The sequence below is a fragment of the Diadema antillarum genome, unplaced genomic scaffold (assembly GCF_040938485.1).
Source record: "Diadema antillarum isolate AM-2024a unplaced genomic scaffold, OU_Dant_1.0 scf00000103, whole genome shotgun sequence".
NCBI lineage: Eukaryota > Metazoa > Echinodermata > Echinoidea > Diadematoida > Diadematidae > Diadema > Diadema antillarum.
In genome coordinates, this window is record NW_027270992.1 from 1,541,802 (window position 1) to 1,561,180 (window position 19,379).

General features: G+C 39.5%; 1 protein-coding gene across 1 annotated transcript; it reads left to right on the top strand.

The window, feature by feature from the left end:
* Window positions 1-963: 963 nt before the first annotated feature.
* LOC139718936 (RAB7A-interacting MON1-CCZ1 complex subunit 1-like) lies at window positions 964-18,276 on the top strand. The gene is made up of 6 exons (XM_071630383.1): window positions 964-1,152; window positions 4,839-4,890; window positions 10,374-10,467; window positions 15,504-15,691; window positions 16,811-16,928; window positions 17,650-18,276. Exons 1-6 carry the CDS (start codon window positions 1,007-1,009, stop codon window positions 18,126-18,128), a joined length of 1,077 nt encoding a protein of 358 aa, XP_071486484.1. The 5' UTR covers window positions 964-1,006; the 3' UTR covers window positions 18,129-18,276.
* The last annotated feature ends 1,103 nt before the right edge of the window (window positions 18,277-19,379 follow it).

The following is a 19,379-nucleotide window of genomic DNA, read 5'->3' on the forward strand; positions in this document are numbered from 1 at the left end:
ACCTGTAATTTTCACAATCATTGATGATCTTTTATTCATGTTCATGATTAAAGGGGAAGGCTAGTAACTGATCAGTGGGAATCAGTGGAAATGCTGGGAGATGATTGTTCCAATCCTTATGGGATTCATTCAAGAGTACATTATCATATCTGTTGTTGTGTGAAATCTATTTGCTTCAGAATGGTCTCATATTCAAGTATTGTGCAGTTTAATGTTTCCAGGTAAGCGTCCCTGGTCAGTGACGGGGCATTAATCTGCCCATTACTTGAATATGAGACCGTTCTGAAGCAAATGATTTTCACACAACAGTAGATATATAATGTACTCTTAAATGAATCCCACAAGGATTGGAACAATCATCCCCCAGCATTCGCACTGATTCCCATTGATCAGGTACTAGCCTTCCCCTTTAAGTGTTAATTCAATAAAACATAAAAAAGACAGAGCGCCCTAGCTATCAGTCGTTTGTGTATATACATGTGTGTTGTACATATTTTGGTTTGTTTGATGTTTGGTTCTATCGGAATATGCAATGTCGCGTTAAGAGGACTATATCGAATAGTGAGAAAGATATTTTTGGAGAGGACGAGGAGAAGAAGAAAAAGAAGGAGAAGAAGAAGAAGAAGAAGGGAAAGAAGTATATGAAGAAGAAGAAGAACGAGAAGAACAAGAACAAGAACAAATAAAAGAGGACTTAGAGGTAAAAGAAAAAGAAGAAGAAGATGATGACGATGATGGTAGCTATGAAAGGCCTCTATCTCCGCTCTCATCCGCCGATTCGAATCTTCATCTAAAAAGGTTTTACTGAGTACTTTAGCGCACGAAATGGATGCACGTATCCGCGTGTATGCTCCCTCTGTAGACACGTAAACCAATCTCAACCTTGTTGCTGTGGTCGTGCGTGGCGCGGTGGTGATGAAGGATGTGTACAGAATGAATTGTATTACAGCAGCAGCAGTTAGGTTGACGTTGACAAAGTCCGGAAGTAGCCAGAAATCCAAACAAAATGTCTTCACTAGACGTCTCAGAGCTGGTTGCGGCTTTTGTGTCGATTTCAGAATTGTGCCAGGATATGTGCAGACGGTATCCGAAGGACCAAATGGTTGTCTTGAAGGCGAGGGCGGTTGCAGAGAAGTATATGTCTGATTTGCAGTAAGTTTACAGCGAGTCAGCACGCTGCGCTGTTCGCAAGCTTGCCCCTGTCATCGGCCTTACATCGCACTCGTGAACCCCAGCGGCCGCCGGCTTCTTCCGCTGGTATTGGTGTTGGAGCGGGCGTTAAACTCGCGAGCTCCCTCCATTACTCATACGCGGCGAATCGTTTCACTGCCCTCCGACAGTGTGCATAATGCGTTCGCGTCCCTGCATATTATTAAAATCAAAATTCATTCCGAGATATCATGTTCAATTCCTGATAAAACCTATAATCCAACGTCGATCATACTTTGTGAGAAAAAAAAAAAAAAAAAAAAAACAGCAGTGAGCTGAGGCTTGCACTGCACTGTCCACTGAGTCCTTGTACCCGGCCCTGAGAACAAAGGTCAAGTCAAGACTAAGTAAAGAGGAGCAAAAAGAAGAGGAATAGCCGTAGGACCTACCTCGAAGCACACAATTGACAAAGCACTGAATACTCTCTCTACACTTGTTTTTGTTTCTGTTTGTGATATACTAAGTACTATACTAGAAACAGCTATGAATTTGTGTCGGTTAGATGTGATACATACCAAACAGGGTTAAAAAATGAAATGTTTACCACTACAAGTTTACTATCTAGTTGTCTTAGGCCGCGTTTATAAGATTTTGCCTGCCCAGAATCACTGTTTTGAAACACTGTTTTGAAACACTGTTTCAAATCACAGTTTCGTCAGGAGAGCGTTTATAAGATTTTTTCTCCGAGCATGTTGGGGCTCTCGCTCAGACTGTGCCATTGCGCAACTCACTCTGCGCAGTTTTTCCTCGGCAAAAGGTCAAACAGGGTGCGCGCAAGGCATTGTGACGTCACATAAACGGCATAATCGTGATATAGTCCCCACCGCTGCGTGTCCGTACTAAATACAACCCTACCTAACCCTATACCCTAACCCTAGTCCGCGTGTGCACGTGCATTGCGGTGGGGCCTATGGTGGGGACTATATCACGATTATGCCACATAAACAGTGTTTTGAGTTCGCGGTTGCGTTTATAAGATTTTTGAAACACTGTTTCTACAGAAACACTGTTTGTAAATGCACTATTTTGTGCGTTTACAAACAGTGTTTCAAAACAGTGTTTCAAATCACGGTTAGCGTTTATACGATTTTTTTCGAGCTAGAAACACTGTTTGGCCATAAACAGTGTTTCAAAATACTAGTTCTGGCCAAAAGAAAAATCTTATAAACGCACCCTCAGTCTAACGTTAGAATGTACTGGCCTAGTGTAGTGTGCTTACGTTGACTGCCCAAGCTGCTTTTATCTTCCAGTCGTTAAAATGTAAGCATCCAGGGACCATGGCCAGCCCAGAATAAAAAATTGGAGCATTTTGTAGGTTGTGTATCGACAATTCCAGATTACCATTGTTCTACAATATACGATGAAATAATATCCTACCTTGCCCCTTGTACCCATCGTTATGCAGAATCAAATAATAGTACCTGGTAAAACAATTGTATGTTCCTTGTTGTTAGGTTCTAGCAGGTACAATGTTATCAACAGATCTATACAAATCTGTGCGGGGGGAAAATAAAAAATCAACCAAATATCACCATTTGAGAATTAAAGTAGAGCCAGAAGAACTGACAATGGGGAGACTGGGTCATTATTTCTTTTCCAATTCGATTTTATGTCAGTATGGTTGTTCCTCTGACAGTTTGCATAATGCGTTTGCGTCCCTATTTGTAGGCCACCTGCTCGGACCTTCTTTATTGAGAAATTGAAAAAAGAAAGAAAAAAAAAGAGGGAATTCTATCTAGACCGCCGTCAAAATTTTAGGTTTTGTTGTATGGAATAGTAGATTCCCAAAGATTGTTTGGAAAGTGTTTTGAAATGTATGTCTGGTTTTTTTTTTTTTAAGCAACAGCATAGTTATGTTTGTCTTGTTTGTTTGTTTTTTTCATTATAAATTCTAAGTTAAAAACTTTGATAAGACTATCACATGTTAGCTTACGTGTCTGCTTTTGTGTTCTGTGTCCTTTGTGTGTATATGTGTGTGTGTGTGTGTGGGGGGGGGGTATTGTATGAAAGAGTATATGATGTTAAAAGTATCTACCCTTTTTTAAACTCCTTGTTCCTCTTGGTAAGAAAATAATGTTTAATAGAGATAGTGACATGCAACTTTGTACAAAATGTAGCTATCGACTCAGTTGAAATCAGAGTGAAATGAGACAGTAAGTAATATGATTTCTATGTGGGCCTATACAGATAGAGCAGTGAATGAAAAGAAGTATTAATAATACTTCTTTTGATTCATCTTTCTGTGTAGGAGGCCCACCCATGCTTTTGGCAAAATAATGTAAACTTTGGACCATGATTTGGAGTTTGATTTTTTGCATTCTAGCATGGTGACAACTCGTCCTGAAAAAGAAGTACTTCAATTATTGTCCGAATATCAATGTGTTTGCAGTGAGATCGGGGAGGTCACTAGCTTTGACAGGAGTGCATATTAAATCACTAACCATAGGATGATCTTTTGTGATAATGTTATGCTAGTACTTGATTATGCGTACATAGGCTCAGTTGCATGCTGTGAAGATGCATCAAGTGCTTTTGGTTGTTGTCTTTTGAATCCCTGCTGGTTTGCACATGTATGGAAACTGACTGCAAATTGCAATACAATTACTTCATCTTTTTTTAATTCATCTTGCTGTACCGTCAGTCAGTGAACCTGTAGGATAGGCCAAACTCTTCTTAAACCCTCTGTGGTTGCAAAATCATAAGACGAAAGTGTATCATTAGTGTGTCTCAAAACACTATACAAGTAAACGAGCGTGAAACTGGGCTTTCTAAAGCCTGAAGAACATACAGTTGCAGATCCAGGCAGGGGGCGCAGGCGGGGGGCGCACGCCCCCCCCCCCCCCTATATTTTTTTGTTGGAACAAAAGAAAAAAATGGGGGGCACCTGTGCTCCCCTTTTATTCTATAAAGGCGCCCCCCTTTTGTATGAAATTCCTGGATCCACCCCTGGTATAGTTGAGTGTTGTTTTCATTACAGGGGTTTTGTTTTGTTTTGCTTTCTTGTCCCATTTGCTTTTTTGAGCACCACTTGTATTTCTTGCACTTCTGGGTAAATTCTAACTGGAATGCCCAACCCTTCCAAATACATACATTTATGTATGACAGACCTTGACAGGTTTACAATTCTTAGCAAACATTGTGTGGCTAATGTGTAACACTGTTTACTAAGAAATATTACTTTAGCCTCATTACTTTTTATTAGGAACACAAAGGAGAGGTAAATTATAAAGACTGTATCTGCCTGTACTGTACAAGCTGTTATTTTTGTATTAAGTGTTGCACATTTTGCAAATCACTGGTGGACTGTTGGACCACAAATTTAACAACACATGAAAAGGCTGCCATGCCCTAGGGTAATAGAAGCACTTACAACAGCTGTGGTGTCATCTCGCAAAAACAGCATCTTGTGAAAATGTCTGTGACCTCCTCATTCTTGAAATTATAGATGCAAAAAATAAAGCTTATTTACAGTGTAGTGTTGTCGTTGGTATCAGTGGCATTTTCATGCTTGTGTGTGTGTGTGTGTGTGTGTGTGTGTGTGTACATGCATCTTTGTTGTTTGTCTCGATGGAATACACTGCAAATGGCTACATTTCACCACAATCACTGTTTTCTTTTTGTCTTGACAGGACCCCTGACACAGACAAAATTGTCAGAAAGGCGTTGAAGGATTTCACACAGGTATGCCGAAATTAATCTTTATTGTATCCTATATATACCTGGTAACGCTCACCCCACCCCCTCCCCCCCCCCCCCCCCCGAAAAAAAAGAGAAAAAAATGTAAGCAAAGCAATAAAAAAAGACACAAGTGTGAAGCGGTCTCTGAAAAGCCTTGAAATCTATAATTCTTAGTATATGAGATGCTCATGTGAGAATGTGACTGTGTGTTCTTCAGTGTTTGACTAGCCTGTTGATGAGATATCCATAAGCTTGACACATAGGCAGCCAGTGTGGTTTGGTGTGTATGAAACCGTGCTCGATCCATCCTGTATTCATGGTGTAGCACTCAGTTTCACATCGAGTTTTCTCTCTCAGTTTCTCCTGCCCTACATGCACGTTACCTCACGAAAGCAGTGTCTATACCAAATACAGGGGGGGTGTTTCATCAACATTTGTCAGCGCTGACAACTTGAATCACCATAGTAACAGTCAGTGACCAGAGCATCTCAGCCAATCAATACTAAGGATTTTGCTGAAATTGGTCAGCACCGACAGTTGTCGGCGCTGACAAGCATTGATGAAACACCCCCCAGATCACAGGTATTCTTGACTAGATGTTTCTCTCAACAACAACAACAACAACATCGTCATCATCAATAACAACAACAACAAAAGATAATTGCCATCTAGCTGGAAATGAATGACATAAAAAAAAATCGCAACATACATAGTTCAGACATAATAAAGTACATAAACAAGAAAAAAAAATTGGGTAAGCATCATATAGTTCATGGAGCATTTTATACATGTAAGAACTTATTGAGAATAAGTACAAATATATGTACCACATACAATGTATAAATGGCAATATGGAAGGGACACTAGAATAATAAAAATGGAAGAAGGATAGCAACAGGTGACATGTTTTAACATGTTTTTGACACACACTGGGTGTATTTTCAAGTAGCTTACCATATTATCAAACATATATATATGCAGTTTTATGCAGGGTAATATATATGTGATACGCAAGTACTCGTATTATTTAAATTTGTTTTGTATCTTTTTGTGTGAGTTGTCAGCTACCATGCAGTCTACATGGCAGAACAGGTGCCATCTTGCTTTAATTTGAGAACAGCTGTCTCACTGGTATAATGGAATTAATTTTTTATAGTGTTTGATGTACCTGTCATCTCAAGAGTGCAGCAAGCTCTATTTAACGATATTAAAGGGATGTTAACCTGTTAAGGACCAGCTGGTTTTGCTGTGATGCGTGTTTCCCGTAGACATCTTCCCAAGTAAACTCAGGACTGGTCTTCAATGGGTTAAAGGTGATTATTAATTTGTTTAAAAAATTCAACAGGATGAAGGGTTGTGAAAAGTGTATACATGCTTGTGTGTGTGTTTGTGTGTTGTGATGCATACAAGTTGAAGCTCATTAACTTGTCAGCTACTTCTGTGCCTGCAGTGTGTGATCATAGATGCTAATGGTTGCAATATATATATCAATAAAATTGATAATTGATATGTAAGTGTTCTTGTGCCAGACGCACCAAATCCTTGTGTATTGGTTGACCCATGTGCAAAACTGCTTGTCTAGTGAAAAACAATTACTTGTTCTTTTAAAAGTACTTTTCACTTTCCTATTTTAACAAGATAAATTGACAGATGATGATTCTTGAGGCATTAAAAAGCATACATATGACACACTTATAACTTTAAACAGAAATTGAAACTGCAATGTAAAGAGCATAGTTTTGATGATTTTGGATATGATTAGCAATGATGATGACTGTATGGAAAACAATAACAGTAGTAGTGTATTACAGCTGTGTACAACTATACAACTGTACAAGACCCCTTATAATGCATTTAGATACAACACCTATTTAGAATGTAGCTATCCGATTGGTCGATTGCCCATCACGTGACATTTAGTGAAAAGTTCCACTGCACGCTCTGGCTGTCAGCAGTGCAATTTTGTTTGAGCAAAATGTTCCATTGCACGGACCTCTGATGTCACAAACAAACATGTGCTGCAGGCACTCAACAATTACAAGCGCGCTTACAAGCGTGTACTTTTGTTACTCATTTTGTAAACATTCGCATATATGTACATGTACGTACATGGTGACTGCGACTGTGAGGCTACTCATTCGTCTGACACAGAAAATGGTTGCCATTTCTGTGCTAAATTCAAGAATCTGTGAGTACCAAATCTGTTGATGTTCGAGGTGTTGTATAAAACAAATAGTGTATGGTCTTTACTCGTGCAATGGAACCAGATTTCGCACTCGGTGAAAGATGAGGCGCCTCTATCTTTCACCTCGTGCGAAATCTGGTACCATCGCACTCGCACCATTCACTATGGATTTGTATGATATTACCCTGGTCTCTGGAATCAAACACATACTTTGTTGTGCACTATTTTCACTACCTTGGGAGTACTTTAAAAGTGTTTTATTTTTCACATTTCATGCAACATGAAAGTAGTGTAATAACTAAAAATGGGCAAATTATTTTCAAATATGTGTGTTACATGTATCTTGATTTCAAAGATTTCAAGGTATGTACATTGTAAGGTATTGAAAAAAAAAACTTCTGTTGCTTGTAGTGTTCTTCATTTTGCTAGTCCTGTACCATGCATGAATACTGTATATACGCCAAATATTTCTTGAGGATTTTATTTTCATGAATTTTGCGAGTCAGGTGCTCTTCGTTGATTTAAAGACATGCGAAAATGCTCACTGTGATCCCATCATGAATGCGACGTGCACGCATACTACATTCCTCCATTCAGTACTGTACTCCACGATCACAAATTAAACCACTCATGAAATCATCAAGAAGTCCCAATTTACGAAAGAATTTGGACTCACTATATACATGGCGTATACAGTATTTGATTGAAATGTGGACTATTACCTCTTACTGTAGAATATGCTCGTAAAGCCTTAAAGTACAGTGATAGTGGTGAGCTATTTGAAGTACTCGCTCAGTCATCATGACTGTGAAATTAAAAACATACGAAATTTGTCTTACCCAGCAGAGCGTGAAAAATTATTCCTACCAAAAATTTATATTATTACAGTATTCCATCTAGCCTGTCCCTTCCCAGCACTTTTATGCAAAATCCACCAGAGAACAATGACAATTAGTACACTGGGAACCCATAATTTGCAAACCTGGGTACCATAAACTTGGGTCACTAGGATCATTCATAAACTCACGCCAGGGAGATGGGGGCTCTCTTGTCCCCCCCCCCCCCCCACCTCCATATATGCAGCCACCCCCCCCCCCCCACGCACACACATATATATGCACACATACACACACAAGCACACACACACACACACACACACACACACACACACACACACATGCACACACACACACTTTTGGCTCTTTGAAAAACAATGAAAAAAATGCTACAAAACCCATTATTTCTCAAGGGTTCCACCCAAAGATTCTCCCCATCGAAGCTAACCTACCATAAACGTAGCAGGATCAAACAGAATGGAAAATATGCTAACAAAACCCATTATTTTTCAAGGGTTCCGCCCCAAGACTCTCCCCATAGAAGCAAACCTGCCATAAACGTAACTCAGGATCAAACTGCAAGCAGTGACAACATACGGCACTCTCACTGTCTGTCATACCGATGACCACCGCCTTCAATCATAGGGTGATTGTAGTACCTTGTCCCCAATACTATCTACCCTGGGAGATATCGTATGATAATGACTGTATACTCTGTGTAACCCTCAATGACATGATTCACAGACCCACAGCTTCCGTCATAGACATCTGTGCCGAAGATATTTCCTTTATTTCAAGATGTTGGTCCTTTCACCCATGTACAGTAACTACCGTCCCTGGGTAGGGCAATAACTTGTGATACTGATGTATTAGAACAATGAGTTCAAACACCCCAGGCAAAGTTCAAAGTCTTCTCATGTTTATACAACACAGGATGCATGCAGCGACAGTCACTCAGCCATATTTGTGTAAGGTCATGGTATGTCCTTGTTTACTTTAATTTAAGGAAAGACCAGAAGGAGGGCACATTCAAATGATCATGATTATTGCATAATTTGAAATTTTGTATTCATAACAAATCAAATATTTTTCAATGCTTGTGTGAGCGTAACCATTGTTGGCACGTTTTCTTCTTCAGTGAGTGATAATGAAATCTCTTGGTTGTGAAGAATAAAAGAACATATTCCAGAAGTTAGTTGCATAATCTGTAAGGCATAATACACAAATAGCAGACGATATTGCTGGTAGACACCAATCCATACAAACTGCCTTTAAATCTTAAAAAAAAAATGGAAATAAAAAATGTCAAACACCCAATTTGTCCCTTTTAGGTTAAAGCTGGCTAAATCTGCTAATTTAGCAAGGCAGTACATTTCTTTCTTTCTTTTTTGCAGTGGGTAATCTTCATGCCCACTCCAAGAATTCACAATTGCATAGTTACTGTCTCTTCACTGGCCTCCTCATTTGCACACAGAGTGGGAGTAATAAACCTTTGCTCATACTGGGTCTTCTTTATGGAATTCCCTCCCTCCATTGATCAAGAATAGCAATTCTGTTGAAGTACTTATTCAAAAATAATCTCGACATAAAGTATTCATTTAATTTGGCCAGCAATAATTGATGACCATTATCTGTGTATATATGTACTTTTTCACTTTGTCCTTTTCATTTGTTCATGTAATTCATATTTGCTCAAATTGCACACTTGAGCATTTGATTAATAGATGGATTTGGTGCCTTATGAATTTCATTATATATATCATTATGATTATTATGGTGTATATATTTGTTTTCCACCAGGTAAAAATGTATGTCTAGTCAGTAAACTGAGCTTGGAGACCATAGTAAGAGTATGAAAAGCATTATAATCATGTTTTGTATAACCCATAAAATATAATCAATTCCTGCAGCATACACCATGCATAAAGGCATTGCCCCCATCAATTATTGTTGGTCTGTAGTACTTAATACCATATTTCCATGCTGCAAACAAATACCAAATCCTTCAGCATTTAAAGTCGCCGATATAGCAAGTCAAGTACATTTTCTCTCTCGAGAGCACAGATTTGTCTATATTTGTGCATGCATACTTGTAAACTGTTATGCTAAACAGTCATGTATACATGTTGCTATACAAGGTGTGCTGCACCACAGAATATTGCAGAAGAATTTTACAGGAAGAAATGAGGTGCCGTGTAAAATCAAATATCCATCACAAGGTCAAAAGATGCTTTGAGAACAGGTGCTAATTTGCGTTGCCGTGATGCCGATGTACTTTTGCAGTGTAAGGATACCACATGTTGCTCTATCACAAAAATGTTAATAGGGATCCAGTGTCTCCCCACACTATCAGCATCACCACTCAAACCTGTCTTCCTTTTCTCCTCCCGACCTCTTGACATCCACCCCCCCCCCCCCCCCCCCCGTTATCTCCATCTTCCGCATCTTCCGCATCTTGGAGACAGATTCTGTTAGATGTCACGTTCTTGGAGGAGAACCAGCTTGTCGAGGATGAATTCCCTGCGGAAGGAGGAAGGGCACGGATGAACCGCCTGATGGGTAAGCCACCTGTCTCAAACACACACGGGCCTTGTCCCGGCCTGTCTCAAACTATTCACAGGGTTATATAAGCTCCAGAGTTTGTTTGTTTTTTACGAATATTATGCGATGCTCCCTCAACCTTGGGATACGTTTCAAGAGAATGGTGTATCGTCTACATTGGTTGTTGGAGAAGTCCCTTAAGCTGCTCTTTTAAACAGTACGCTACAGATGTTATTTCATTCTTTCTTTTTTTTTTGGGGGGGGGGGTTGTGGTGGTGGTGGTGGTGTTGTATGGTTGATAGGGGGAGGGGAGTGGGTTGGAGAGATGTGAGAGGAAAGGGGAGAGGGATAGAACGAGTGAGAAAGATGGAATTACTGATTCTAGTGCAGGTTTCTCATTTATAACTGAAGTGAACATTTCATTATGGTATGATACTCTCAATACTCTGATTTCATATGAAACATTTTTTTCTTTTTCAGTGATTGTTCTTGATGTTGCTCCATTGACTAACCCTCACTCACTAGGCTGAGGGAGGGGTAGGGGGCTTCCCCTTATCCTAGTGAGGGTTACTCAATGGTTTTAGTATGGGTTTAAGTTTAACCATACTTCCTTTGCTTGTCAATATTCCTTAGTCTTGTTTTTACAGTTGCAACCAATATTCAATATACAAGTATGATATATATTGGTTATATAACCAATATTTAATATAGACAAATTTACAGTTTTGTAAGAAAATTGATGAAATTTGCATATTATGTATAATAAAATGGTTAACAGAAACCAAATGAAGAATACTGAAAAACACTACATGATCACCACTTTATTCTACACAACAATGCTACTCTTTACACCATTTTTTATGCACATTGAGCAGACCATACGGGAGGGGGCGGGAGAGTCCACTGAGGCCCCTCCAGTTTTTAAGAACTCCCAAAACTCCTTGGCCTAATATGTAGTTAGGTTTAATACTTTATTTCAGCAGAATTTGACATCAGTTGCTTATGAATTGTTTTACTGATTGAAGATATCATCCCAGAAAAGACATCCTTCAGGTAGTGATAGTATCATGTTATTAAGGTTGTTGTTGTTGGTTTTTTTTTTGTTGTTGTTGCTTGTTTTGTTTTGTTTTAGGGAACTCCATGTCATTGTTTATATTTCATGTGGGATTATTTTAGTAGTACAGAAGTTAAGAATGATGTACAGTGTATTCAAATTCATGTATGTCCTGTATGTGATGGTATTCTCCGTTCTATGTAATATGCTGGTCGTGTGTCGGCTTTATTTTACACCAGGGATAACGGTGTGTGTACACAATGCTTAAGATATTCCTATTTTATTTGGTATCATGCAGAGGATGGGGTAAGGCATCAATTTTGCAAATTTCACCGTAATGAAAGTCATTAATCCTGGAGCGACATTGCAAAATGCAACCAAACAACTTAAAAGCAGCTGATCTAGGGACTAATTTAGTGCAATAAACTAAATCTAATCTTACTCGGCCTCCTGTAATTCCAAATGACACGTTCTCATCAGGCAACAGCATCGGAGGTTAAGTATTGTACACATGCATGATACATCAACTTCCATATTTTTTATGAAGTTTTACCTATTTTGGGGAAGTGTTCCCACTTAAGTCATATACTGTGGCCATGATGTCGTATCCCATTAAACCTAATTGATGGCATTCCAGACTTATATTATTATTATTCTTTATTCCATTATATATCTCATGACATTTCGTACCCATGCAATTTGACTCCCTGGGGAAATTATTTCAGTGGCCAGCAGACCCGACGGGAAGCGGAATTCTATCACTAGATGTATTGTGTACAAGGTGTGAAGACAGAGAGAGTGGATTTCATAACATATCCAAATCAGTCATGCGTATTGATTAATACTGACAATAGGATTACTTTTGGGATTAGTATGGATGAGACAGTTGTGTGTTGAGACCACAGGTTTCATACGTCCCTTTGGGTGAAGGGAATGAAGCGTGCCATATTAATTGGCCTTTTGAAATTAGATTCCGAATTGATTTCTACCTCCCGGTGGTCATTGCTTAATACCTCGCATGCCACTGTCATCATGCATTTCTAGAGATGAAAGGATGTAACGAACAGCATTTGTGAAGAAAACTGCACTTTCTAAAGGAGAAATATTGCTTGGTGGATAGAAGTTTATATGCTTTGACACAGATGTTACATGTATCTTGTTTCTACTTGTAAGAGAAGAATTGTTGGTGACCCATATTAGAGAAAAAGCAGGAAATTATTGAACCATGACATCATGGACACAGTATTTTTTTTTACAAGATCATGGAGATCTGAATAAAACGTTATAGTTTGTTCTAAATCTGACTAAACAGTCATAAGTCATTAGTCGAAACTGTCTCTTAGATGATATCACAACTTCCCAGTTGCTTATGATAATATAAACTTTATAGTGAGCGATCTATCATGATCAGTGATTACCTCACAAAGTGTCACACATATTTAGCCCAACACCAGATGTGCATCAGTTTATTGGCAAATGTGTCAGTCACAAAATTTGATTTGTATCCATGACTTGTTGTTATCCTGCCATGTAGCATGCAACATGAACTGTTCGATCGCACTGATGCAAGCGCTAATTGTCCCCGCCGAACGAGTTCGAGCAGGGGACTATGAAACGGGCTCCGTACGTGTGTGTCCGTGTGTCCGTCCGTCCGTGTGTGCGTCCGTGTGTGATCAAAATGTTCAAAATGCTACTCCTTCGCCATTTCTAACCCGATTTTGATTCTGTTTGCTTTATATGATAGCACTACATGGGAGCTTTGAAACTTCCATACAGAATTTCAGTTGTGACCTTTGACCTTGACCTTTGACCTATATTGTACATTTTGCTTCAAAATGCTACTCCTTCGCCATTTCTAACCCAATTTTGATTCCGTTTGCTTTATATGATGGCACTAGGTGAGGGCTTCAAAACTTCTACACAGAATTTTGACCTTTGACTTCTTTGACCTTTGACCTTGATTTTTGACCTATATTGTACATTGCCTACAAAATGCTACTCCTTCGCCATTTTTAACCCGATTTTGATTCCGTTTGCTTTATGTGATGGCACTAGGTGAGGGCTTCAAAACTTCTACACAGAATTTTGACCTTTGACTTCTTTGACCTTTGACCTTGATTTTTGACCTATATTGTACATTTTGCTACAAAATGCTACTCCTTCGCCATTTGTAACCCGATTTCAATTCCGTTTGCTTTAAGTGATGGCACTAGGTGAGGGCTTCAAAACTTCTACACAGAATTTTGACCTTTGACCTGGATTTTTGACCTGTATTGTACATTTTGCTACCAAATGCTACTCCTTCGCCATTTCTAACCCGATTTCGATTCCGTTTGCTTTATGTGATGGCACTAGGTGAGGGCTTCAAAACTTCTACATAGAATTTTGACCTTTGACTTCTTTGACCTTTGACCTTCATCTTTTTACCTATATTGTACATTTTGCTACTAAATGCTACTTCCGGCGGGGACATATATTACGCACCGCGTAATTTCTACTTTTCCTTGTTATGTTCTGAAAGGTTTGCTTTTCGAATGAAAACTGCTCATCTATTAATAGGGAGCCACTGAAGTAAGATTGAGGCAAAAGGGGCCTGAGCTTTTGATCCTAGCAGATTCCTTGTCAGAGGAAAAATAACAAATGTAAAAACTAAGCATACACTTTGATATATGGATTACAGGACAAATTAACATTTATAACATGCACTATATGGGACTGGGCTATTAGGGGCACAGAGCAATGAAAGCAGAAAGGTTAGGTAGGGTTTCATTTTGTAAAACATGTAGCCAATCTGGTATGGAAGGAGGTTAAAGCAACAGAGTAAGCAAACACAAAGGAGAGGTAAATTACTTTTCATTGCCTTTACAAGGAACTCATCTGGGTGCATGTAAAGGTCAAATGGAGTTCTTGTATTAATGTAGTGTGTTACTGGGCTTCTCTTTCATGAAGTTCTCACATGGTTAACGGGGCTCACCTCAACAGAAAGTACTGTGTGCCTTCCTCACAATCGTGGTGAATTCGAGTTCACCAGACTGTCAGTACAAATCATGGGAAGTTATTATCAATGCAATTCTAATTCTTGTGCACCCTGCTCTCTGTACATGTACTTTATGTTGCTATACAAGCCTTGCAGTCCTGAAGCCTTCATTTGCATGAGGGAATGAGAGAGAATTTTGAGAGAGAGCTTTGAATAGTATACTGTTGTGTATGGTTGCATTATACAAATTTAATCAAATTCCAACACCATCAGAGTTGTGCAGGCAAGCACAACTTTGACAAAGAAGCAATGTAATCAGGAATGCTCAATATTGTGGGTGCAGAAATGGGTACGAGGAACAGAAGGGGTACTTTTGCCTCCCTTTTTGTGTGATTGTTATGAAATAATGATGTATCGGTCATCAATGCCACATTCTATCTTGAAATTGTGCGTATCTATTTCAACCTCTAGTGCACGTGTGTTGTTTGATATCCCCTTTGTTTTTCTACATTGAAAGACAAAGATGTGCAACGATTTTTAATAGGACATATCCCCAACTGAAAACTAGATGTGAGCCACTTTGTACAGAGTCCATTCTAATTTTTAAGTGTAGATACAAATAATAACAATACCGGTATCAATTTATAAAGTGCAGAACCTATTCTTCTGCAGTGAAAGATCTCCTAATATGCATAACAGTAATGCACACTTGAATGAAAAGTGTTTTGAGTCCTGATTTAAATTTTCTGGTTTTAATGGGAAGTTATTCCACAGTTTGGAAGCTGCACAGACTAATGCTTGGTCTCCTAAGGTTATTTTTGTTTTACATGTTGAGATTTGTAGAAGAGTACATCATGTATTCTTTGGAACTGTGCAGATTATGGGTGTGTTTGTGGCATTTAAGTATGAAGGGTTAATTTATGTAACTAGGGGCTTGACCAGTGAGTGATACTGGTACTATACCCAGCTTGTCATATATTTGCATAGATGGGAAGAATTATGTCCTTTTTGTTCTTCCGTCAGATCTCTATGCCAGGCCGGTGGATCTGGTCAAGAGCGTGTACGGAGACTTCTCACTACCCATGGATGTCCTGGGCAAAGACTACGTGGAGTGTCTCCATTGGAGGAAGGGCGCCCTCATGTACATGTATTGCAATACGCTGTACGAGCAGACGGAGCGCTGTGAGCAGGAGCTGACCCACTTTCTAGAGGTGAGGCAGCAACCAAGAGATGTGCAGAGCTGGCAACCACTTTATGTTTTATCATATTCAGTTTGTTGTTGTTGTGTCTTCTGCGAGCATTAAAGGGATCGTATAGTTTTGGTTGAGACTTAAATTCAGGCTTTTATGATTTTTTGGTAAGATTAGTGAGAAACCTCTTATGAAATATGAAAGAGCATGCAATTCCAAGAGGGATTCAATGTTTTTTTGATGAAAGTTGGTTTTGAAATGGCCGAGATATCCAAAACAGAGTGATTCTAATAAAGTGTGGGACCCATATTTTATTACGATTGTTTTGTTTTACTTTGTTTTTGGATGTATCAGCTATTCCAAACCCGATTTTTATCAGATAAACTTTGAATTCCTCTTTAAAATAGTATGCTCTGTACTTTTTCATGAGTGTTTTCTTGGTACAATGTATCTCGCAAAAAAGTAAAAGCCCAGTTTTCATCTCCACCAATACTGTACCATCCCTTTAAATATGTCTAAGAATTAAAAAAAATATGTTAACTTCAAAAACTTGATTCACCATGTTTGATATTCACAATTTTCCACTTGTTTCATCTAAATATAATATTTGTCCTTAAAACTATTACATTTGCTGTGCATCAGTACTTTTGTTGATCTATGGGGTTGGCAGCCCTTGAAAATTGTGAAAATATTAAATTTTTGTGTACCAGTCCAATCATGATATTTTGTACAGTGAATGTTATATGCCATTTCAAGGATTGAACTGTCAAGCATTTTAGAAATTGCAGCGTATTTCAGATTCAGAATGTCAGAGAATCAAGGTGTTAGCCACACAGTGTACCTCTGATTATGGTGCCAACTAACACTTCAGGACAAATTGAGTGTAAAGGTGCATTCCATTTCTCCCATGCCAGCTGAAGAAGGTGTTTATGCAGTTCCCACTTTTGACTGCTGTACTAAGGCTGATGTGTGCAGAGTAAATCTGTAACATTTGATATACTGACTATTTGTGTATATCAAGCTAGCTATTTTAAGTAGCGAGTATTAAAACAGATAGTGTATGGATCGTGACTTTTGTCATCACATCTCTGGAGAGACGGAGCAAAATGGTCGTAAAATGTGTTTTCTGACTTGTTGCAGTGTCTAGAGGAAGGTGTGAGGCATCTAGAATCCATGCTGGCTGTCAGATTGCCGACTAACAGAGTGCAGAACGATTCCCCGTCTCTCAGCAGCGACACATTGTCTCTGATTAAACAAGGTGAGTGATCGCAAAAGTAAATGTCAATCATGAAAACGATGTTCCACTCAAATATTCTGGTTTCTGGCTAACCAAGCTCACCCCTCAGCCCCAAATAGATTTATCCACTTGAGATGCAGCATTTCTAACCAATTTAGACACACTTTTACGTGAACACTCTTTATGAGTCTAAGATAAGATGTGGTTAGCACCATGTATCGTACATCAGGTTTTATTAATGTGTGGGACTAGGTGTGAAATGTCTTCAGCAGTATTTGCCAAATCTCATAGGTAATTGCATTTCTCTCACCGTGGTTCCTGTGGCAAGATATCAGAGCCACCGTGCTTTTTATCCATGGGGAAAGGGTTGATGAATGTACTTGATATTCAGTAATTATTTTCTTGGCTGAATGACTGAACATAAATGCATCCAGCTATCAATATATCCGCCTTTGTGTTGATCACATTGAGTATGCATGCTCTGACCGTACAAGGTATTTTATTGTGATCAAATATGCAGCACATCTTGGAAGATTTTAATGTCATGTTATGCTCGTGGATGAAGGAAAAAGGAGAAAGCCTGAACTCCTACTTGTATGTCAGAATTCTTTATTGTTTGATATATAAATTGTATTAGTTCTCTCGACTGATATGGATCTGTCAGCAGATCCTGTGTTAAATTGTTGGAAATTAATTGTGGCAAATTTAATGACGCAATGTATTTCTTCTTGCATTTTGCAAGGTCTTTTCTCGGACACGCATGTACTCGCCCTGATGTATGCTGGGGAGATGTGTTACTGGCATTACACCATGCTCACACGGAAGAGACAACAGGGCAACTCCAGCGGTCAACTTTCACCAGCAGAGAGTGCCGTCCCAAACCCGGCCCCAAGGAGTGCATCTGACGCCCTGCGATCCAGCTCACCGGGCGGGCACGACGTTACGGGGGAGGCAGACCACCGGGCCTTGACAAAGTCGGCGTCAAACATGGAGATCGCCGACGTCGTCCGGCGAGGCATGGACGATGTCTGGCAGGCGAGGCATCCCGGCAACAGACACTCTATCCACGTCTGTGAGGGCGCCCTTCTTTTTGATGGCAAGAGCGTAGGAAGGAAGATGCTTCAAAGATACGTGGAGGTGGTCAAAGGTCCGCTGAGGTTTGTCGGATGGGATTGCTCACGGGCGGAGCAGCTACTTCAGTTACTAGGCACGCAGGGCTGAGGTTGCTAGGACAACTACCCCCTGGACAATTACCCCAGACCTTCACCCTGACCCTAACTCTAACCCTAATCGTGATCCTAATTCTAACCCTTACCCAAATTCTTACCTTAACCCTAACCCTTATCTTTACTCTAACCCTATCACTGACCCATATTTAGCTGGGAGGGGAAGGGAGGGGGGTAATTGTCCTCAGGGGGGTAAGGTGTAGGAATCAGAATTCTTTCATTTTCCTCGGTAAAGTAGTAACCCTCGTTGTCTAGACATGCAGCCGGAAATGTCCTGGGGATGTTTTCTCAGTGTAGCTCAAAGTGAGAGCTCTTTCATAGTAATGAGGCGACCTTGTTTGCAGGATGTTATTACTGTCCAGTGTTATCTCAAGGCGACTTGAAGTTGCCCTAGAAGGCATTTCCGGGGATTGATTCATTTCCCACCGCTTAGTGTGTTTGCAGCTATTATTAAAGTGTGCTGCATGCCATGTTGATACCGATAATCATTCTCCAACAAAACTTTGGTAAATTTGGTGGGGGGGGGGGGGGGTGGGGGTGGAGCTTGCACATGTCTTTGAAAATTATCAAAGCATCCAATATGGTGGGTTAGTACATTGAGAACATTTCTTTATTTATGTGGTTGGACAGGGTAGTCCATTCATGGGTTGCCTATATATTGAAACTTGTAAGTTTTAAGTGATTATCATCACTTAAAACCTTTGGAGACAAAAAATGGCTTTGTGAAAAGTCCATGATTACAGCAACAGCTTTGACTGTGGAGTCAGTTTGAACACTTGTCTATTTCATGCCACATTCCCAGTACCATACTTACTCGATTGCAGCTAAACATACGACCTCGTAGAAGTATGCATTATATACTTTCTGCTTTAAAACTTTGACAACGTCCATGATGAAAGTATGCGTGAGAGAAAATATGCAAAATGCTAATTTGGCAAACCTCTAAAATCTCCGTACATTTGTACCTTGTAAGAAAGCTGCCCTCCACATATCTATCATAAAAGAAACTTGTGCACATGTATTTTGGAAGAGATTTTTCAATAATTTATCAGTAGATTTGGGAATGACGATACTATTATCATATTGCAAACAATTTCAGCTGACTCAATAAGCTGTGGATGCGCCCCCCCCCCCCCCCCCCACACACACACACACACACACAGAAATAAGTACTGGTAATGTCACATAAATTTTACGAATTTGTATGTGAAAGAGTGTGGATTGACATTTGAGTCTTTTTACTATT